The sequence below is a fragment of the Podarcis raffonei genome, chromosome 2, assembly GCF_027172205.1.
Source record: "Podarcis raffonei isolate rPodRaf1 chromosome 2, rPodRaf1.pri, whole genome shotgun sequence".
In the NCBI taxonomy this organism is placed as follows: Eukaryota; Metazoa; Chordata; class Lepidosauria; order Squamata; family Lacertidae; genus Podarcis; species Podarcis raffonei.
In genome coordinates this window covers 402,814-420,193 of record NC_070603.1, presented here as the reverse complement: position 1 = coordinate 420,193, position 17,380 = coordinate 402,814, and the positions used below count along the sequence as shown (strand labels likewise).

The window sequence follows — 17,380 nt, the reverse complement described above, 5'->3', positions numbered from 1 at the left end:
AGAAGACCTTGCCTTTGCTGTCAGGCACACTTTCATCCTTGTGGAATGTATCTGTGAGGCGTGGGACAGTCAAGTCTGTTGAAAATAGTGGTTGAAAAAGGTTGTGTGGAGGAAGATTTTTCTTTTTTTTTTAAAGGGAGAACTTGGAGTTAGAGGAAGATATGTCATCGAAACTTCTAGCCCACACTGAGAGCCAGCCTTGTGCCCAAACCCCCTCACCCGCCCTCCAGGAAACGGCCAAGGGCACATTTCAACTTAGCCTTGAATCTGACTAGAAGATATTTGGGGTAATCTTGAACCCAAGCTACAGTGATAAAATATTGGCCAGGGGATGAGAAAAGAAAACCATGAAACCTTAGAAATGTAAGGAAATAAATTTAAAAGGACTTTAGTCTCCCCCCACCCCCATATGCTTGTCATTTGCAGCCAGAGGGCAAGGGGCAGGGACTTTCTGAAATGTCCTTGCCTGGTTTCCTGGAGATCTATTTACAAAGTTAGTGTAAACTCAGAGGGAGTGAACTGTCTTCCTAGGGCTCTTGAGAAGTCAAAATTGCATTTTGATAAGGCTAGACTGGCCCTCCAGATGTTGCTGAACTACAATTCCGCTCAGCCTCTACCAGCACTGCCAGGGGTCAGGGATGAAGGGGGTTCTAGCCCGGCCACATCTGGAGGGCCACAAGATCCCCATCCTTGGGCTAAGAAGAAAATCCATTTTAAAAATCCACCTAGACACCTCTTAGTGGTTCTCAGAGGGTGTGGCAGAGAGGAAGGCAAGTGTGGCAGGAAGATTCGAGGACAAAGAAAGAAAGAGTTAAACATTTCAGTATAGTATAGTATTAAAATATTTTTTATATCTATCCGTGCCTCTCTTCAAGAGTATAGCTGTTTTTCTACAGTTCTCCGCAACATATTGTTGTGAACAGGGATTGTCAGCTCTGACAAATATGAAAGATCAGAAAAGAGAAAGGCTTCTTTGTGCTGATGAGGAGATAAGAGTTAGTTTGTATCAAATAAGATCCAATATAAATAAGTTTACCAGGCAAAAGCAAGTTCACACCTCTCTTTGAGTTTCTATCCATACTTATATTTTGGGAATGATTTGTGTTCTTATGTGGCTGCATTGTTTTATGCTTTCTAGATTCCGCCTGATCATATTATAAAGTAGTTGTGTTCTATGTTATAAGCAAGCCCTTTTTGTTTTCCAATGTATTTCTTATCAATAAAAAAATCAGTGTGGTGTGAGCAATTTCCCCCCTGAAAGTTTGGGAGACCCAGTGCTGCAGGACTACGTGGTGCACTGGGCATTCATGGGGAACAATTCATGTATGTGCCTCCACATCAAAATTTATGGTGCAGATTTATTAATGTGGCTTAGAAATGTCTTCACGGACCAGAGGCGGCTCTTGGGGGATTCAGACTGGGAGTCTTTTCCAGCCCTACTTGGAGATGGCAGGGACTGAACCTGGGATCTTCCGTGTGTCAGACAGAAGCTCTGCCGCCGAACAATGGCCCTTCCCAGCATCTGACACGAGGCCAAGAATCTGGGGGGAGCTTGTCATAAAATGCATCTCTGCTCTTCTTTTCCTTAAATGAAAACCTGGTGACAGGTCACGTGACCCACCGCATGACCCAGTTTTGTCTTTCCCTACAGTTAAAAACCCTCCAGTGGAATCTTCTCAATACCTATCTGTGCCTCCTAAAATCCCGGACAAGATGGGATTTGATGAGGTGAGGAAAAACAAGCAGACCTGTGTGAATGTGCTTGAATGGCATAATCTAAGTCACAAGATTTAAGCAGAGAACAGAATTTGACCGACCCTTGATTGTCATCATCTCCACCATCATGTACATCTGCTTCCATGGGGTCTGGGCGATTTCCTTTGGGTTTGCCCTAGTAGAGGGCAGTTTGAGGGACTTTTTCATTGGTGGGCTGTGATGCTGCTGCCTTCAGTCACCCTGCCTTCTGAAAGCCAAGTTGCAGACTTCCCTAGTTCTTTGACTTCTGGAGCTTTCTTTGTTCAGCTCTGCAGATAGATCTTAGAGTGTAGTGCCATAGGGGAAATGTCTAGACATGAGAGAGCTGGTGCCAGAATCCCAAGGGGATGAGAGTGGACTGTACCACTTCAGACTACAGGTGTGTGTTGCAAGTGTGGAGAGGAAGACCCCCTTTTATAATGCCCCCTGCATAAAAGAAAACTTCCTGCAAGCAAAAAGGTTGCAGCCCAGCTTATTTCCTGCTTTGCTACTTGGCCATTTGCAGGGAGCTCAGCATCTTCTGCCTACAGTCTGAAGTAATGCAGAGTCCATTCTGACACTCTCCTCAAAGCTCCGCTATGTGCTTCGGTTGCCTGCATAGCTATGGCAAAGCCTGGGGCGCTGCTTTGCTCCCTCCTCTGCCTTTCTGCCATGGTGGGCCATCGCTCTGCATTCTTGACGCCGCAATGCTTCCTTTCCCAGGTCTTCATGATTAACCTGAAGCGTCGGACCGACCGCCGGGAGCGGATGCTGCGGGCGCTTTATGAGCAGGAGATAGACTGCAAAGTGGTTGAAGCTGTGGATGGCAAGTGAGTGCCCGCCTGGGACAAAGACAAAAAGGGCGAGTGTTCAGGGTGGAATAGGGTGCTTGACCTTAGCCATGCCAATATCCTGTGTACTTAGGGGCCCAATGGTGTTGTAGTGGAATGGGCTCACACTCACCATATCTAAAAGGAGGGGCTGTAGCTCGGGGTTGGAGCCCCTGATTTGCATCCTGCAGAAGGTCTTGGATCTTTGGTGAAATTGATTTGCAGCTTTGCTTGCCCCCGGAGCCCACACGCTTCCTCTGCGTGGCTCTGCTCCCTCTGGGCAGTTTCCAGCTGCAACTTAGCAGAGCGTTGCACAGCGGTAGAAGCAGAAGCGATGTTGCCGTGTGTGCGTAATAAATCCAGGCTGTCTTTCTTATCTTAGAAAGAGCTTTATTCTCGTACAGTTCAACAGATCATAAATCTCCCGCTGACACAGAACTCATTTTCCACTCCCTTCCGTACCGGAGCTAAGCTCACTCTGTGTGACAGAGTAGTAGAACACTCCCTCTCTCAGTGTTCTATGCCACGCCTCAAAGAATGTGAGACGTCACTCAGAACTTCTTAACCCTGTAAGTTCTGACTCTCTCCATAGGATCTGCAGTCAAAAAGGCTCTAGGGCAACAGGTTTGACATGAAGGGTCTTCTGCCTGGGACCCCCAAGATCTCCGGCCGGTCGTGGCCAAAGCAGAAACTAATCTGCCCAAAGACAACATCCTGTGCTCTTTATCTTCCTTGTTTAATCTTCGCTTGCACAGAGCAAAAGATGTTGCTGCCAAATTGCTCACAGAAAGTAAGAAATAATAGGGGAAGTGAAATCTTGTGTTGGAGAAACTTCAGCAGCTGTAGAAAGAAGTAGGCAAGCTTTTGAGTGGCACACAACCCTGCTTCTTGGGCTTGACTGCTTTTCTGTTCTGTTCAGTGAAGAACTCTGCGCTGGCTGGAAGCTTCTGCACCAACAGAAGTTGATCTAGGGAAAGAGAATTGTTTTCTTCTTTCTGCATTATTTTTCACCCTAGATCACACAGCCATATATCTTTGGCATGTATCTCTGCCGCTCTCTTCATGAATAGCTTGTGTTCTACTGACTGTCCTTTATTCTTTCATTCCGTCTGTCCTCAGAGCAATGAACACCAGCCAGGTGGAAGCCTTGGGCATTAAGATGTTGCCAGGTTACAAGGACCCATACCATGGGCGTCCACTCACCAAGGGGGAATTGGGTTGCTTCCTCAGCCACTATAAGGTTTGGCAAGAGGTAAGTGATGCTCATCATGTCAAACAGCGGCCATTTTTTAATTATTTATTCAGGGGCGGTTCCAAGATGGCAACAGCTTAGCAAGCGGGCTTCGAAGCTCCGCAGATAACAGGACTGTAATTAGCGCTGGTTGCTACCCAGGGAAGTAATATTTCCTTTTTTCTTTTTTTTTACTTCTCTACTTTTAAACTTACCAACCTATTGGGATTCTATCAGCACCCTCTTATCTATGCTATAAGAAAGACCTTGGGCAAGTTCTGTGAAGCATCCTGGGCAGGCCTGGAACTCCTGGCAGTCACCTCACAGAGAAGCTCTTAAATTGAACAAACTGAGCACTTTCTATTTTTTCTCTCTTCTTTGGTTAAGGAAACCTCTCCTTGTTTACTCCCCACCGCAACACTATGCCTGCTAGTAAACGCTACAGGGACCCGGAGGAAGCAGCTCTCTCACCAATCTAATTAGATTCCAAACAATCTAAATTGGAGGACTTTTTTTAACAAATCTGCTTTTACAGTTCCAACAAAAAAACGATTTTCTCTCCTTAAAGATGATTATGAATATGGGGAGAATACTGGATCCAACAATGGGGCAAGTTGACCCTGTGCCTCTAAGAGAGGAAAGAATAACAAGTAGGGAGAGCACCCAATTAACTCCAAATTCAAGAATGGTTGAGCATATCTTTCAACAAATTAGAGGTATTGCCTCTCAAATAATCCAATTATCCAAAGAGGTCCACAGTTTATCAGTTAATAACAAGCAGGCACTAACAGAACACCAAAGTACCAAAGTGAAATGGCGACAAGAAGTAAGCTCGACATAGAACGCGCAGAGGCTCTTAAAACAAACTCTTCTTATTTAATCTTCCAACCAAAAAAGATGTGCATGACAGTTTGTGGAAGGCCGGATCAAACTCCTAACTGGAAAGGTGCCTAGTGTTCCAAACGACATTTATGAGATCGACTTAGTTGGGACTGAACTCTTGAATACCACAAATCAAATCCAAAAATTATGTTTATGTCAAACAGTAAGGCATAGTCTGTCTTTTCAGGAGATTAGGTCATCTGTTCCCAACCATGAAACTTTCAAAACAGGTGTTGTCAGAGGCTCAGGAGCAGAAGAGCAGGGGAGAGAGCAAATAGAGAGCGGAGGAGAGGAATCAGAGGGGAGCGTAGGGGAATATGACAGTGGACCGAGAGATTCCATGAGCTTCTCCAGCGAATCAGAAGATTCCCAGGAGGGGGCGCCTATGGTAAGGGCGAGGCGAATCCCAGAGGGGACGATCCATAAACAGGGAACCAGAGGGGAGTCCCAAAGGAGTAGCGGAGAAGTAGGGCCAGTTCCCCCACCAGAGCACAGTGGGGGAGAAGAGGCATGGGAGTCAGGACCAGCGTCTCCTCCATCGGGGAGTGGGGAGACGGAGGGAAGGGCAGGTCCAGCTAGCCTCCCCGAAAGGGGGAGCAGTGACACAAGTGTAACGGTCAGAAGGAAAGTGGGAGGCTGCGCGCGCGCGCCAAGTTCAAATGTGGAGGAGCGCGGGACAGCAGAAAACCCGGATTGGGAGCCAGGTCCTAAAGCCCGAAAGAGGGGGGAGGAGGAGTCGGGAGAATCAGCGTCAGAAGAATCTCGGAGGGCAGAGACTCCGACTAGCAGAAGGACCCAGAGAAAGAAGGAACAGAGGAAGAGGTGGAGTAAAGCTAGAATCTTAAGCTGGTGTCAGGGGGGCGGAGATTCAGATGGGACTTCTATGATCTGACGGATAGATGTAGCGTTGCGCGCTGCACGTCTGGAAATGAGACTGAACTTCAATAAAGACTTTTGAACTTGAGCAAGAAGCAGCGTTGGTCTTGTGTGAGCTGGGACCTTGGGCAGCGCTGACAGTAAGTCCCATCTCCAATAAACTCTGCGAGCTCACGGAGATAGGCAAAGATGACGACTGAGGAAAAAGTCAAGCAATTGCAGGAAGCGGTGTCAACGCTCTACGCAGAATTAGCTGCGTCTAGGAAAAAAGAAGAAGACACAGCTGCGCTCTGCCAGGATCTGCAAGCCAGGTGGGACAAATGGGGAAAGGAGGGGCAGCTGGGAGCCAAGCCGGAGGGAGTTAGCCTCGGGAAAAGGGGGGCAAGCCTTGTGACCCATTTTGACGGGAACCTGCAGCAGTACCCTAACTTCAGAGCAGAAGTAGTCTTCGCGCTCAATTTGCTTCGGAAAGATTTTAGAGATGAGGAGGAGAAAGTGGGTTTCATAATCACTCATCTGCATGGGGAAGCTAAGTCGTGGCTGCGAACTTTGCTACGCGAAAATGACCCCGCCCTCAAAGATTCAAGCGCTTTTATTGGAGCCATGGACGCTTGCTTTAAATCAACGGTGGATGTGGATGTCGCTAGAAAGGAAATGCATGGATTGCGACAAGGGAGAGCGACGGTGCGCCAGTATCATTCCCGCTTTTTTGGGTTAGTAAATGTGCTGGGCTGGCAGAAGGACTCAGCTGCCGTCAGGGATCTGTTCTGGGAGGGGCTGAATGGAGCCGTTAAAGATGAACTGGCGAGGGGGGAGAGACCCCAAAATACAACAGAAGTAGTCCAAAGGGCGCTTGCAATTGGGGTGCGCCTGGAAGAACGCCCGTGGAGCAGGGAGGAGGGGCGAAGAGCAAACACGTCAGTTAGAACGACTCCCTTCCTACCCAGAGAGACAGAGCGCGCTCAGTCCACGCCTCCTCTCATAAGTGGAGAGGAGCCAATGGAAATCGGAGGTGCAAGGGCTCAGACAGCAAGCAGAGCCCAGACACCAGGAGCAGTCAAGGCGAAGGCTCCTAGAGGGAGCAGGAAGTGTTACATCTGCGACAGTGCACAGCACATGGCGAAAGAGTGTCCCCAGAGGCTCCAGAAGCACACTGCAGCCTCAGCAACTGTTAAAGGAGGAATTCAGCAGGGAATTGAGCAGCAGGGAAAAGGCGACGCCTGGTTGGAGATGGAGGCTCTGGGGCTCAACCAGGCGAGTCAGTGAAACAGTCCCCAGAGATTTTGCAGCCCACAGACCCCCTCCCACCCAAACCAGTGGTGCAACTCACTGCATCGCTCCAGCTGCCCGATGGGCTCACCCTGGAGGTCCCTATTACCATTGACTCTGGTAGCAACGCAGACTTTGTAGGGTTGGACTTCGTCAAGCAGCATCGCATAGCACTCCTGCCAGCCACGATGCCCCTAAATGTTGTCACGGTAGATGGCAGGAAGATACTGGGAGGAGAGGTGGTACAGCAAACACCGCCTCTGGTGATGCAAATTGGAAACCACCGCGAAGTCATCAGTTTCAACGTCACCCACCTGTCGGACACGCCCATAGTGTTGGGCATGAGTTGGCTGGATAGGCACAGCCCGGCATTAGCGTGGTACCAGCGGCAATTGACCTTCTGCTCTTCCTACTGCGCAGCGCACTGCATCCAGACCTGCCAGGAAGGAGAGGGGCAAGAGGATGCACCGCAGCTACACCTAGGCGTGGTGCAAGCGGTGCCCAACAAGTACAAGGACTTTTTGGAAGTCTTCTGCGAGAAGGAAGCAGACAAGCTGCCTCCCCACAGACCCTACGACTGCAAGATTGACCTCCTGCCAGGGGCGACGCTGCCAACTGGGAAACTGTACTCCATGTCTGAAGACGAAATGCAAGAACTCAGGGAGTTCATAGATCGCAATTTGAAGCGGGGATTCATCCGGGAATCCAAAGCAGTGGGGGGCAGTCCCGTGTTTTTCGTGAAGAAGAGAGACACGCCCGAACGGAGGCTCATAGTGGATTATAGAATCATCAATTCCAGGACAAAGCCCACAGCATTCCCCATGCCCAAAATTGACGACCTGCTCGCGACGGTGAGGAAGGGACGGATCTTCACCAAGTTGGATTTACGAGGGGCCTACAACCTTATACGCATGCGGGAGGGCGACGAGTGGAAGACAGCCATGTTTACGCCTTTAGGAACCTATGAATACAGAGTCATGCCGTTTGGTCTCCAAAATGGCTCCCATTGTTTCCAAGCTTTCATGCACCACGTGCTAGCGGGACTCCTCTACAAGAAGTGCGTCTGCTTTTTAGATGATATCCTGATCTTTTCGGACTCGCAGGAGGCGCACGAGGAGGACGTCAAGGAGGTCCTGCAGAGACTACGGGAGCACAGACTTTACGCCAAACTGGAGAAGTGCCAGTTCGACACGACAGAGGTGGATTTCCTGGGCTACAAGCTGTCCGACAAGGGACTTGCCATGGACAGCGCCAAGGTCCGCTCAGTGTTGGACTGGAAGAGCCCGCGCAACCGGAAGGAGGTCCAGAAGTTCGTCGGTTTCGCCAACTTTTATCGCAAGTTCATCAAGGGGTTCGCGAAGGAGACAGCGGCCATCACGGACACCCTCAGCTCCAAGAAGAAGAAGTTCACCTGGACGGACCAGGCGGAGCAGTCCTTTCGGAGGCTCAAGCGTCTCTTCGCGTCCGAAGAACAGCTGCTACACGTAAACCCCAGCAAACCGATGAGGGTTGAAACGGACGCCTCGGACAGAGCGGTGGGGGCGGTCCTGTTGCAGCAAGATCCGCAAGGGGACTGGAGACCGTGCGCATTCTACTCCAGGAAGCTCAGCACGTCGGAGCAGAACTACACCATCTGGGACAGGGAGTTGCTGGCCATTCATGCAGCTTTCAAGGCGTGGCGGCACTTCCTCGTCGGAGCCAGACACACGGTGCAGGTTCGCACGGACCACAAGAACCTGGAGTACTGGCGCACGGCGAAATTCCTGAACCAGAGACACATCCGCTGGGCGGAGTTCTTTGCAGATTTCGATTTCCGGATAGAATACATCCCGGGAGACAACAACGTCATGGCGGATGCGCTATCCAGGAAGCCGCAGTATCTCGAGGAAGCGGCACCGGCAGCGGCCAAACACATTTTCGCACCAGAGGTGTGGGCGTGCGCTTCAGCCGCAGTGGACCTGGACGCAGTCCGTCGTGCGCTACAGGCGGATTCGTTTGCGCAAACCAAGATGGAGGAGGTGCGAAACGGCACAGCGAGGGACGACGAGTTCCAGATACGCGACGGACTACTCCTCCGCAAAGGGGCTCTCTACGTACCGGGAGAAGACCTTCGCGCGAGAGTCTTGCAGCAGCTGCACGACGCGCCCAGCGCTGGGCACTTCGGCAAGGACAAGACGGCGGAATTAGTCACCAGGGACTTTTGGTGGCCCAAGGTGCGGGGAGAAGTTGCGGATTACGTTTCCAGGTGTGACACCTGCCAAAGGGCCAAGCCAGTACACAGGAAGCCGGCGGGTCTGCTGGAACCGCTGCAGACGCCGCTCGAACCATGGGAGAAAGTGGCCCTGGACTTTGTTACAGATCTGCCCAGTTCGCGCGGCAAAACAGCAGTACTCGTGGTCGTAGACCTCTTCACCAAAATGGCGCATTTCATTCCGTGCGCGAAGGTGGCCACAGCGGAACAGACCGCCAAGCTGTTCATAGACCACGTGTTCAAAGCTCACGGCCTGCCGCGGTCCATCCTGTCCGACCGGGGCCGCCAATTCATCTCGAACTTTTGGCAGAAGCTGCTGGGCATCCTGAACGTCAAGATCAACTTAGCGTCGGCACGACACCCGCAGACCAACGGACAAGCGGAGAGGGTCAACGCCATCATGCAGCAGTACCTGCGATGCTACGCCAATCAACAGCCCTCGACCTGGGTGGACTACCTACCGCTAGCCGAGTTTGCCTACAACAACACGAAGCACGGGTCTACAGGGGTGACACCGTTCTTCGCCAACAATGGGCGCCACCCCAGAACCTTCCCGGGGTTGGAGACCGAGGCAGAGGGGGAGCCACGGGGGGCAGAGCACTTAGCCGCAGAGTTACAGGAGGTCCATGAGCAACTCCGAAGGCACTTGGAACTCGCTAAACACGCCTACAAGATGCAGGCAGACAGGCACAGGAGGGTTGGGGAAGACATACAGGTAGGGGACTGGGTCTGGTTAGCAGCTCAGGCAGTGCCGGCCAGAACGCTAGCTAAGAGGAAGCTAGGACACAAGCAGCTGGGACCTTACCAGGTCGCGGCACAAATCAATCCAGTGGCCTACCGGTTGACACTCCCGGAGGGCTCCAGAATGCACCCAGTCTTTCACAGGTCAGTGCTCACGCCTTACAAGGCGCCCCACAGGTTTCAGGCGCCAGGGACCGCACCAGCTCCACGTAGCCCATCGCCAGCAGGGGAGGGACCACAGAGGGCGACGCCACTCAACGAGGTCACAGAGATTTTGGACTCCAGATGGGGGGAAGAGGGAGTTGAATATCTCCTCGCCAGGGAGGGTACTCCGGCCAGCGCCAACGAGTGGGTGCCGTGCTACGCCGTGGAGGAGCACTATCTCAAAGACGAGTTCCATTCGATCTTCCCACACAGACCCATGCCGGCGGAGTATTTTGACGACTGGCTTTTCACACCCACACTGTCAGCCAGCACGTTCCAAGGTTTCTCCTCAGATGAGGAGCCGACGCCGGGGATGAGCTCCCCGGAGGGGTCGCTCTCGGGGTTTGCCACGGACCGCTCCTATTGGTGGGACACTCAACCAGAAGTGGGGTGGAGCAGGGAACTGCTGAGGGGGCCCTTGCACACAGCCTCACCCGAGGGACCGGGGGGAGAGGAGGACATGGACGTGTGGGGGGAGGATCTTGGTTTTGAGCACGACAGCAGAGACATGGAAGCAGAGGAAGTCGACGTCGACGAACCCATCGTGGGGGGGCCTGATCCCGCTGGACGGTTGCACACCAGGGAGAGAGAACGGAAGCCAGCACTCACACCCCCAGCGCTGGAGCACCTGGAACCCACACCCGAAGAGGGGGAGGGGGGAAGGGGGGGCTTCGAGGGGGGGATGGATGTCAGAGGCTCAGGAGCAGAAGAGCAGGGGAGAGAGCAAATAGAGAGCGGAGGAGAGGAATCAGAGGGGAGCGTAGGGGAATATGACAGTGGACCGAGAGATTCCATGAGCTTCTCCAGCGAATCAGAAGATTCCCAGGAGGGGGCGCCTATGGTAAGGGCGAGGCGAATCCCAGAGGGGACGATCCATAAACAGGGAACCAGAGGGGAGTCCCAAAGGAGTAGCGGAGAAGTAGGGCCAGTTCCCCCACCAGAGCACAGTGGGGGAGAAGAGGCATGGGAGTCAGGACCAGCGTCTCCTCCATCGGGGAGTGGGGAGACGGAGGGAAGGGCAGGTCCAGCTAGCCTCCCCGAAAGGGGGAGCAGTGACACAAGTGTAACGGTCAGAAGGAAAGTGGGAGGCTGCGCGCGCGCGCCAAGTTCAAATGTGGAGGAGCGCGGGACAGCAGAAAACCCGGATTGGGAGCCAGGTCCTAAAGCCCGAAAGAGGGGGGAGGAGGAGTCGGGAGAATCAGCGTCAGAAGAATCTCGGAGGGCAGAGACTCCGACTAGCAGAAGGACCCAGAGAAAGAAGGAACAGAGGAAGAGGTGGAGTAAAGCTAGAATCTTAAGCTGGTGTCAGGGGGGCGGAGATTCAGATGGGACTTCTATGATCTGACGGATAGATGTAGCGTTGCGCGCTGCACGTCTGGAAATGAGACTGAACTTCAATAAAGACTTTTGAACTTGAGCAAGAAGCAGCGTTGGTCTTGTGTGAGCTGGGACCTTGGGCAGCGCTGACAGGTGTATATGTGTGGTTCTGCACAAGCAGTTAAGGACTGCAAGACACAGTACTTGGCACAGAATCCAGTTCCCAAATAATCTCCCCTTTCATTGGGGGAGTAGGCAAGCTTCCAATCCTCCTAGCTAGGCTTCAAAGTTTGTGGCCCATGGGGTTGAGAGATCTCTCTGTAGGACAGGGATGAGGAACATGTGGCTCTGGGGTGATGATGGGCTACAAGTTCCATAATCCATTTCCTCATGTTGACTGGGACTGCTGGGAATCTGGAGGGCCACAGGTTTCCCATCCCCACTATAAGATTTCCAGAAAGTGTGTGGGGCTTGTGTACCATTCCATGCCTAATTTACATAATTCACACAGGTTGCAGAATTCAGCATTTTGTGTTGCAGAATGTGGGTTAATGTGGCACGGGATTTCAGTGAGTGGATGTTTTAAAATGGTAGTTGGTAAACACAGTGCTTTCTCTGGCCTTCTTGGATACTGAAGAGCTCACGTAAGTGGCTTCCTTCTGTGTGGAGCCTATTGAATGCTGCAGATTAGCTTTCTGGAAGTGACTAAGATCTGGAAACAGAAATGCCTTTCTACAGATGCAGATCTGCAACCTTCCATTGGTCTCCTCATCTTTTTTGAAATGGGTGAAAATGGTTCAGTTTAGGCAACAATTGTATTATTGTATTATTGGCCCAAGGTACAGATATAAAAGGAGATGAAGCAATATGCATTGGACCAATTTCCATCAGTGGAGAAACATGGGGGCTTTAGTGTTACACAGAATTGTGCTGGCTCTTGGCCTTATTTTGGCACAAGAGCCAGACTTGGGGTCTGCTGTGTGGCCTTGCTTGCTTGCAGTCTTCCAAAGCAGCAGGAAGGAATCACTCAGAACCGGATTTCACTGCATTTTTAGTATGTGCTGCCACCTCTTGGACACATTGGATTATTACATCAGCTAGAATATGGAAAACATTCATGGTGTGATGATCTAGAAAGGAAAGGGACCTTTAGGGGATATTTGCCACTCAAAATCTGAATGCCAGTTTTGTTTCCCTGCTCTGGGAGGCAGAGCTACATACAATCTTACAGGGCTTTGTACATGCTGTGGTTCTGAAAGACTGCAGAAAAAGAGTGCCGAAGGTGGCATTGAGAATACCATCCGCCTTCTGAGAATACAAGCTTTCATTTTTAAAAATAAAAAAGCAAGTTTCTAGACCAGCTTCCCAATCCTTGTGTCTTCCAGGTGTTGTGCTGATGGGACTGATGAGAGTTGAAGTATCTGAAAGACAAAAGGCTGGGAAAGGCTGGTCCAGACCCAGCAGAGCTACCAGTTGCTGGGGGGGGGGGTCTCATCAGTCCCCTGCATGACTTCTTGCTCCTCTCTGTGACCATCAAACTCAAGCCAAGCAGCCAAAAATAACTTGGTCCAAGAAAGAGCAGATTTAACCCCTTGAGCACCTTAGTGGAAAAACAGGATGGAAATATTTTCACTAAATAAATGAATCAATAAACAGTGACGTGTGCTGATTTTTGCTAGGTTGTTGAGAGAGGCCTGGAGAAGTCAGTGGTGTTTGAGGATGACCTGCGCTTCGAGATCTTTTTTAAGCGACGCATGATGAACCTCATCTATGACTTAGAAGAGGAGGGCCTGGACTGGGATTTGATGTAAGTACGGAAGTGCTGACTCAGGCAGCGGGAAGTCTTGGCAAAAGCATCCTTCAGTGGGGAATCTTGGATGGCAGAGTTGGGCAACATTTTTGCTTCTGGGGGATTCATGTGGGCAGGAGCGGGGAGTTAAGGGACCAGCATCCTCCCTGCTCCCTTTCACATTTACACGAGTTGGGTCATGGATGCTTAAGTTGAGGTTCCTGCATTGCAGGGGGTTGGTCCCTCAGGGTCCCCTCCAACTCTAAGATTCTATGATATCTGCCCTGCCATTCACACTCATAGGCACCTAGTTCCCCCCATGCCTTTCACTCGTGTTCACCTGCCTCACACACTCACACTTTAATCTCTGCAGCACTGTCTGCCAGGAACCCCATTAGCAGTGCAGGGACAGCAACCTTTTCCCTGCTGATGGCTGGTGGCTGAGCAGCCGGGGGTGTGTGTGCCCTGGGGCTTGGTGGGCTGCATGGAGAGCAGTGGAGGTCTGCCTGCAGGCTGCCCCCATGTGATTCAAAGGGAAGAAGTGTCATGATCTCAATCTCTGCTTGCCTTTAGTTACATTGGCCGGAAGCGCATGCAAGTGGAGCATCCTGAGAAAGCCGTGCCCCACGTCCGTAATCTGGTGGAAGCGGACTATTCCTACTGGACCCTGGCCTACGTCATCTCCCTCCAGGGGGCCCAGAAGCTCCTGGACGCCCAGCCCCTCTCCAAGATGCTGCCTGTGGACGAGTTCCTACCTGTCATGTTTGACAAACACCCTGTGTAAGGTTGGGGCTGGGAGGGGAAGAGGGGCCTGTGGCCTTGGGCAGGAAGGAGCAGGGTGCTTTGATTATTAACACACCCTTGGCACATGAGATGTAGCTTCTTAAAAGAGGGAGATAGAGAGGAGTCCCTTGCTGTTTTCTGTTGGATAGAAGTTGTTGGCATTCATCTGTCTCAAGACAATGGAAGTCAAATGGCCAGGGCCTGCTCTAGCTGCAGACTCTTGTGACTTGTAACTGCTGCCTCCTGCATTGCTTTTGCTATATTAGCAGCACCGAAGTGACCTCCCTGGGACACACCTGGGCAGTGTGTATGAAGGACCTGGGATGCCCAGGCAACAAGACCTCTTGGCCTCACTGATGTGGTCCAAAGTAAAGCAGATCAAGACGTTTGGCACCAGCTGGACTGCAGTAGTTGCTGGAAGGAGGCATACAAGGCGCCATCCAGTACACTCCACTCCAGATTTGTGTAGGGTTTACTCCTGAGCCTTTTCTTCTCCCAAATATGTATCACAAGGCAACAGGTAATAGTTGTAGGCCCTCCTGATTTACAGAAGGATTTTAAGTGGCAGCCTGTTGGGCCAGAAGGATGGCCGTGTCTGAGCTTCCTTCCACAGTCCTGTCGCACACCTGTGGCATGGACACCTTTGCTTTTGTCTCATCTGTAGGTTCTGTCCTGGCATGTATTTCTTGCTTGGAAAATAGTTTTTGCTCCCTTGCCTTGTTCCAAGTTGGTTTCTATCTTCTTTGGCCATGCCATCTATCTGAAGCCAAGAACACTGGACAGCTGAAGTGGATTTCCCTCAGTGTGGTTAGATCAGGGGTAGCCAGTTCAAGAGGTTGCTGGACTGCAACTTCCATCGTCCCTGACTGTTGGCCAGGCTGGCTGGGGCTGATGGGAGCCAGAGTCCAAGCATCTGAAGAGCAACTGCATTAGCAACTCCTGGGCTAGATGATTGTACTCTTTGAGAAGGTAGGAATCAATTCTCTGTGGAATCTTATGTAGCTTTTGCCTAGGTAGCCTTCACTCTACGTAGGGTTCACTCTCTCTTCTAAACAATGTTCAAAACTCCCATTGTTCTAGGCACATTTTGAGATACAGAATTTCATCAGCACAAGCAGTTTTTGAGCTCTGGGCACAGTACTGCACCTAAGATTTCAGATTAGAACTGCAGAGTGGAAGGAAAGGAGGACCTTTTTCTGCCTCCCTCTTTCCAGCTACTCTCTGAACACTGGCGAAGAGACCCTCTTAAGAATATTGGGGGCGGGGGCGGGCAGGGGAAGGACTAGACCATGTGAAAAATGAACATAATATTTTAGTTGCAGTTCATTCATTTTCAGCTATGTATTCTTGTTATAAAAAAGCACACCTAGACATTCCATTGTTGTGCTCATAACTGACCTTTAAGGTGCAATTTAGCTCTTAGCTTTCATATCACAGCTTCTAATATGTTTCTGCTGGAAGAATCTAGAGTGTTCTAGAACATAACAGCTGCCCAAGGAGCTGATTCTCTCACAGGAAGACAAGAATGTGAAAAAATATCTAACACTGAGGAAACCTGGTCCAAATAAGCAAGATGAGTGGAGAAAGTTATATTAGCAGAAGATATTTGTACAGTAGACCCTTGTATACACCGAGAAGTGAAATTATGAAGTTTCATCTTTCTAGCTCGTCAGAAACCTAAGACAAACTTAGCTAGTGAGGAGAAGGCATTCCTTCTCTTCAAAGGGGGTTCATGGTTTGCCTCATGTAACTCCAGGAGTCATACTTTTGTGCAGTTAGTTGTTTGACGGATTTACACGTGTGGCAGAGATGTATCTCCAGAAGCAGCTCTTTTCATGTGATGTTTGTTCTCCTACAGTTCTGAGTATATGGAGCACTTTGAGAACCGGAACTTGCTGGCCTTCTCTGTAGAACCGCTGCTAGTCTTCCCAACGCACTACACAGGAGACGATGGTTACATCAGTGACACGGAAACCTCTGTGGTGTGGAACAATGAGAACATCAAAACTGACTGGGACCGGGCCAAGTCCCAGAAGATGAAGGAGCAGCAGGAGCTGAGCAGTGAAGCCAAGAACTCTAATGTGCTCCAGTCCCCTCTGGACAGCACAGCCCGTGATGAACTATGACCCTGCTGGGGCACAGATGAAGGGGGCTGAGCAGGAGGGCATGGTGTGGCATGAGGCGGGGAGGGCTTTTCCCTTTCTCAGGGTTTATGGGTTGCTTCCCTCGCTTTTCACTGTGGGGTCCACATCTTTCATCACACCTTGTGGCAAAGCAATAATGGCAAGCTCCACTCCCTCTGCCATGCAGAGCCTGCAACAGAAATCGTTTGGTTTACATAGCTGTGCCATCCCCCACCTCTCCCACCCTCTGTTTTGGAAGTGGTGTGGGTGAGATCTTTCCATACTCAGTTGTGTAAGAGAAGTTTTATTCTTTGAAGAATTGGTACTGGCTCCTACAGGGAGCCCTATATGTTCTGGAAGAAGCAAGAGTGGTTAGTCCTTGAAAAAATGCAGGCCAGACTTGCAGACTACAGCACAATGATTCTCTGTGTCAGACAAACCATTTATCTTGGTGTACGTTTCAGACCTTTCCAGTTATTTTTATATAATTTTTTTACTGGTGACAGTTTCAGATCTCATTTTTGTGGAATCCTGATTCCCCTCCCCTCCCCTTTCTTTGTGCCTTGTCTGTGCTGAGATTGCAATGCCCAGTTTCGATGTGGAAAGTCAGAAATGTCCTTGTTTCCCTTGGGCTGATGAATGTTTTTCCTACCATGTCTCTTGATTTGCTCTGTAGAGACACAAAGTGCCTTGGTAGGTTGTAGCTTTCACTCCCCAGTGGTCAGAGATGCATCGTGGGAGGCATAGTTGGAACCACATTTCCCTTCATACATTGTGACAAGCAAATATAAAGCATTGCCCTTCAACTTGTGGGGCAGCATTTCAAGGCGGGTTGTGCCTGCAGCACTCCACCATTATTATTATTTTTGTTCGTTTTCAAAATAAAAAATGTGGGGCTGGGGAAGAGAGGGTAAGATATAGTTAATTAAAATGAGCCTCATGTTGCAGATCAGAGTTAAAAAGGTGGGCCCCAGATCTGCATGCTAAAGACTATTAGTCCAAGGGCTCCTGAAGTTTGGAGAACTCTCTGCTGAAACATTGGAACAGGTCAATGGGGTGAAGAAAGGGGAGAGGAGGGAGAGGCTTGCAAGGTAGTGTTAGCGATCCTGTAAGGAACATTGGAAGGTTCTAAAAGACACAGCTCAGTGTCAGCCTTGTTGCAGTTTCACCCATCCTGGAAGGACATACCACCATGATGCCCCTTCTGGTGACAGCAGAGGTGCCTCAGAAAGCATGGTTGTGGCATGCTAGCAAGCATCATCCAACTCTGAAGCAGATGGTGTGTGATGCATCATGTCACCAGGTGGAGGGGTTGCAGCTGGATGGGATGGGAGATCCCCAGCAGAGCTC

The 17,380-nt window shown here is 50.6% G+C and overlaps 1 protein-coding gene across 3 annotated transcripts in view; it reads left to right on the top strand.

The window, feature by feature from the left end:
• The window catches only part of COLGALT1 (collagen beta(1-O)galactosyltransferase 1), a 33,839-nt gene extending 17,308 nt beyond the window's left edge, over positions 1-16,531 (top strand). For 2 of the 3 annotated variants that reach the window (XM_053368887.1, XM_053368878.1), the window contains 6 exons: positions 1,652-1,728; positions 2,458-2,564; positions 3,684-3,816; positions 13,015-13,142; positions 13,698-13,904; positions 15,766-16,531. In XM_053368887.1, the coding sequence (XP_053224862.1) occupies positions 1,652-1,728; positions 2,458-2,564; positions 3,684-3,816; positions 13,015-13,142; positions 13,698-13,904; positions 15,766-16,033 (920 nt within the window). In that variant the 3' untranslated portion in view covers positions 16,034-16,531. Of the gene's footprint in view, positions 1-1,651; positions 1,729-2,457; positions 2,565-3,683; positions 3,817-13,014; positions 13,143-13,697; positions 13,905-14,571; positions 14,877-15,765 lie in introns of all 3 variants that reach the window. The other variant, XR_008328007.1, reaches the window with a different exon arrangement.
• Positions 16,532-17,380: the final 849 nt, after the last annotated feature.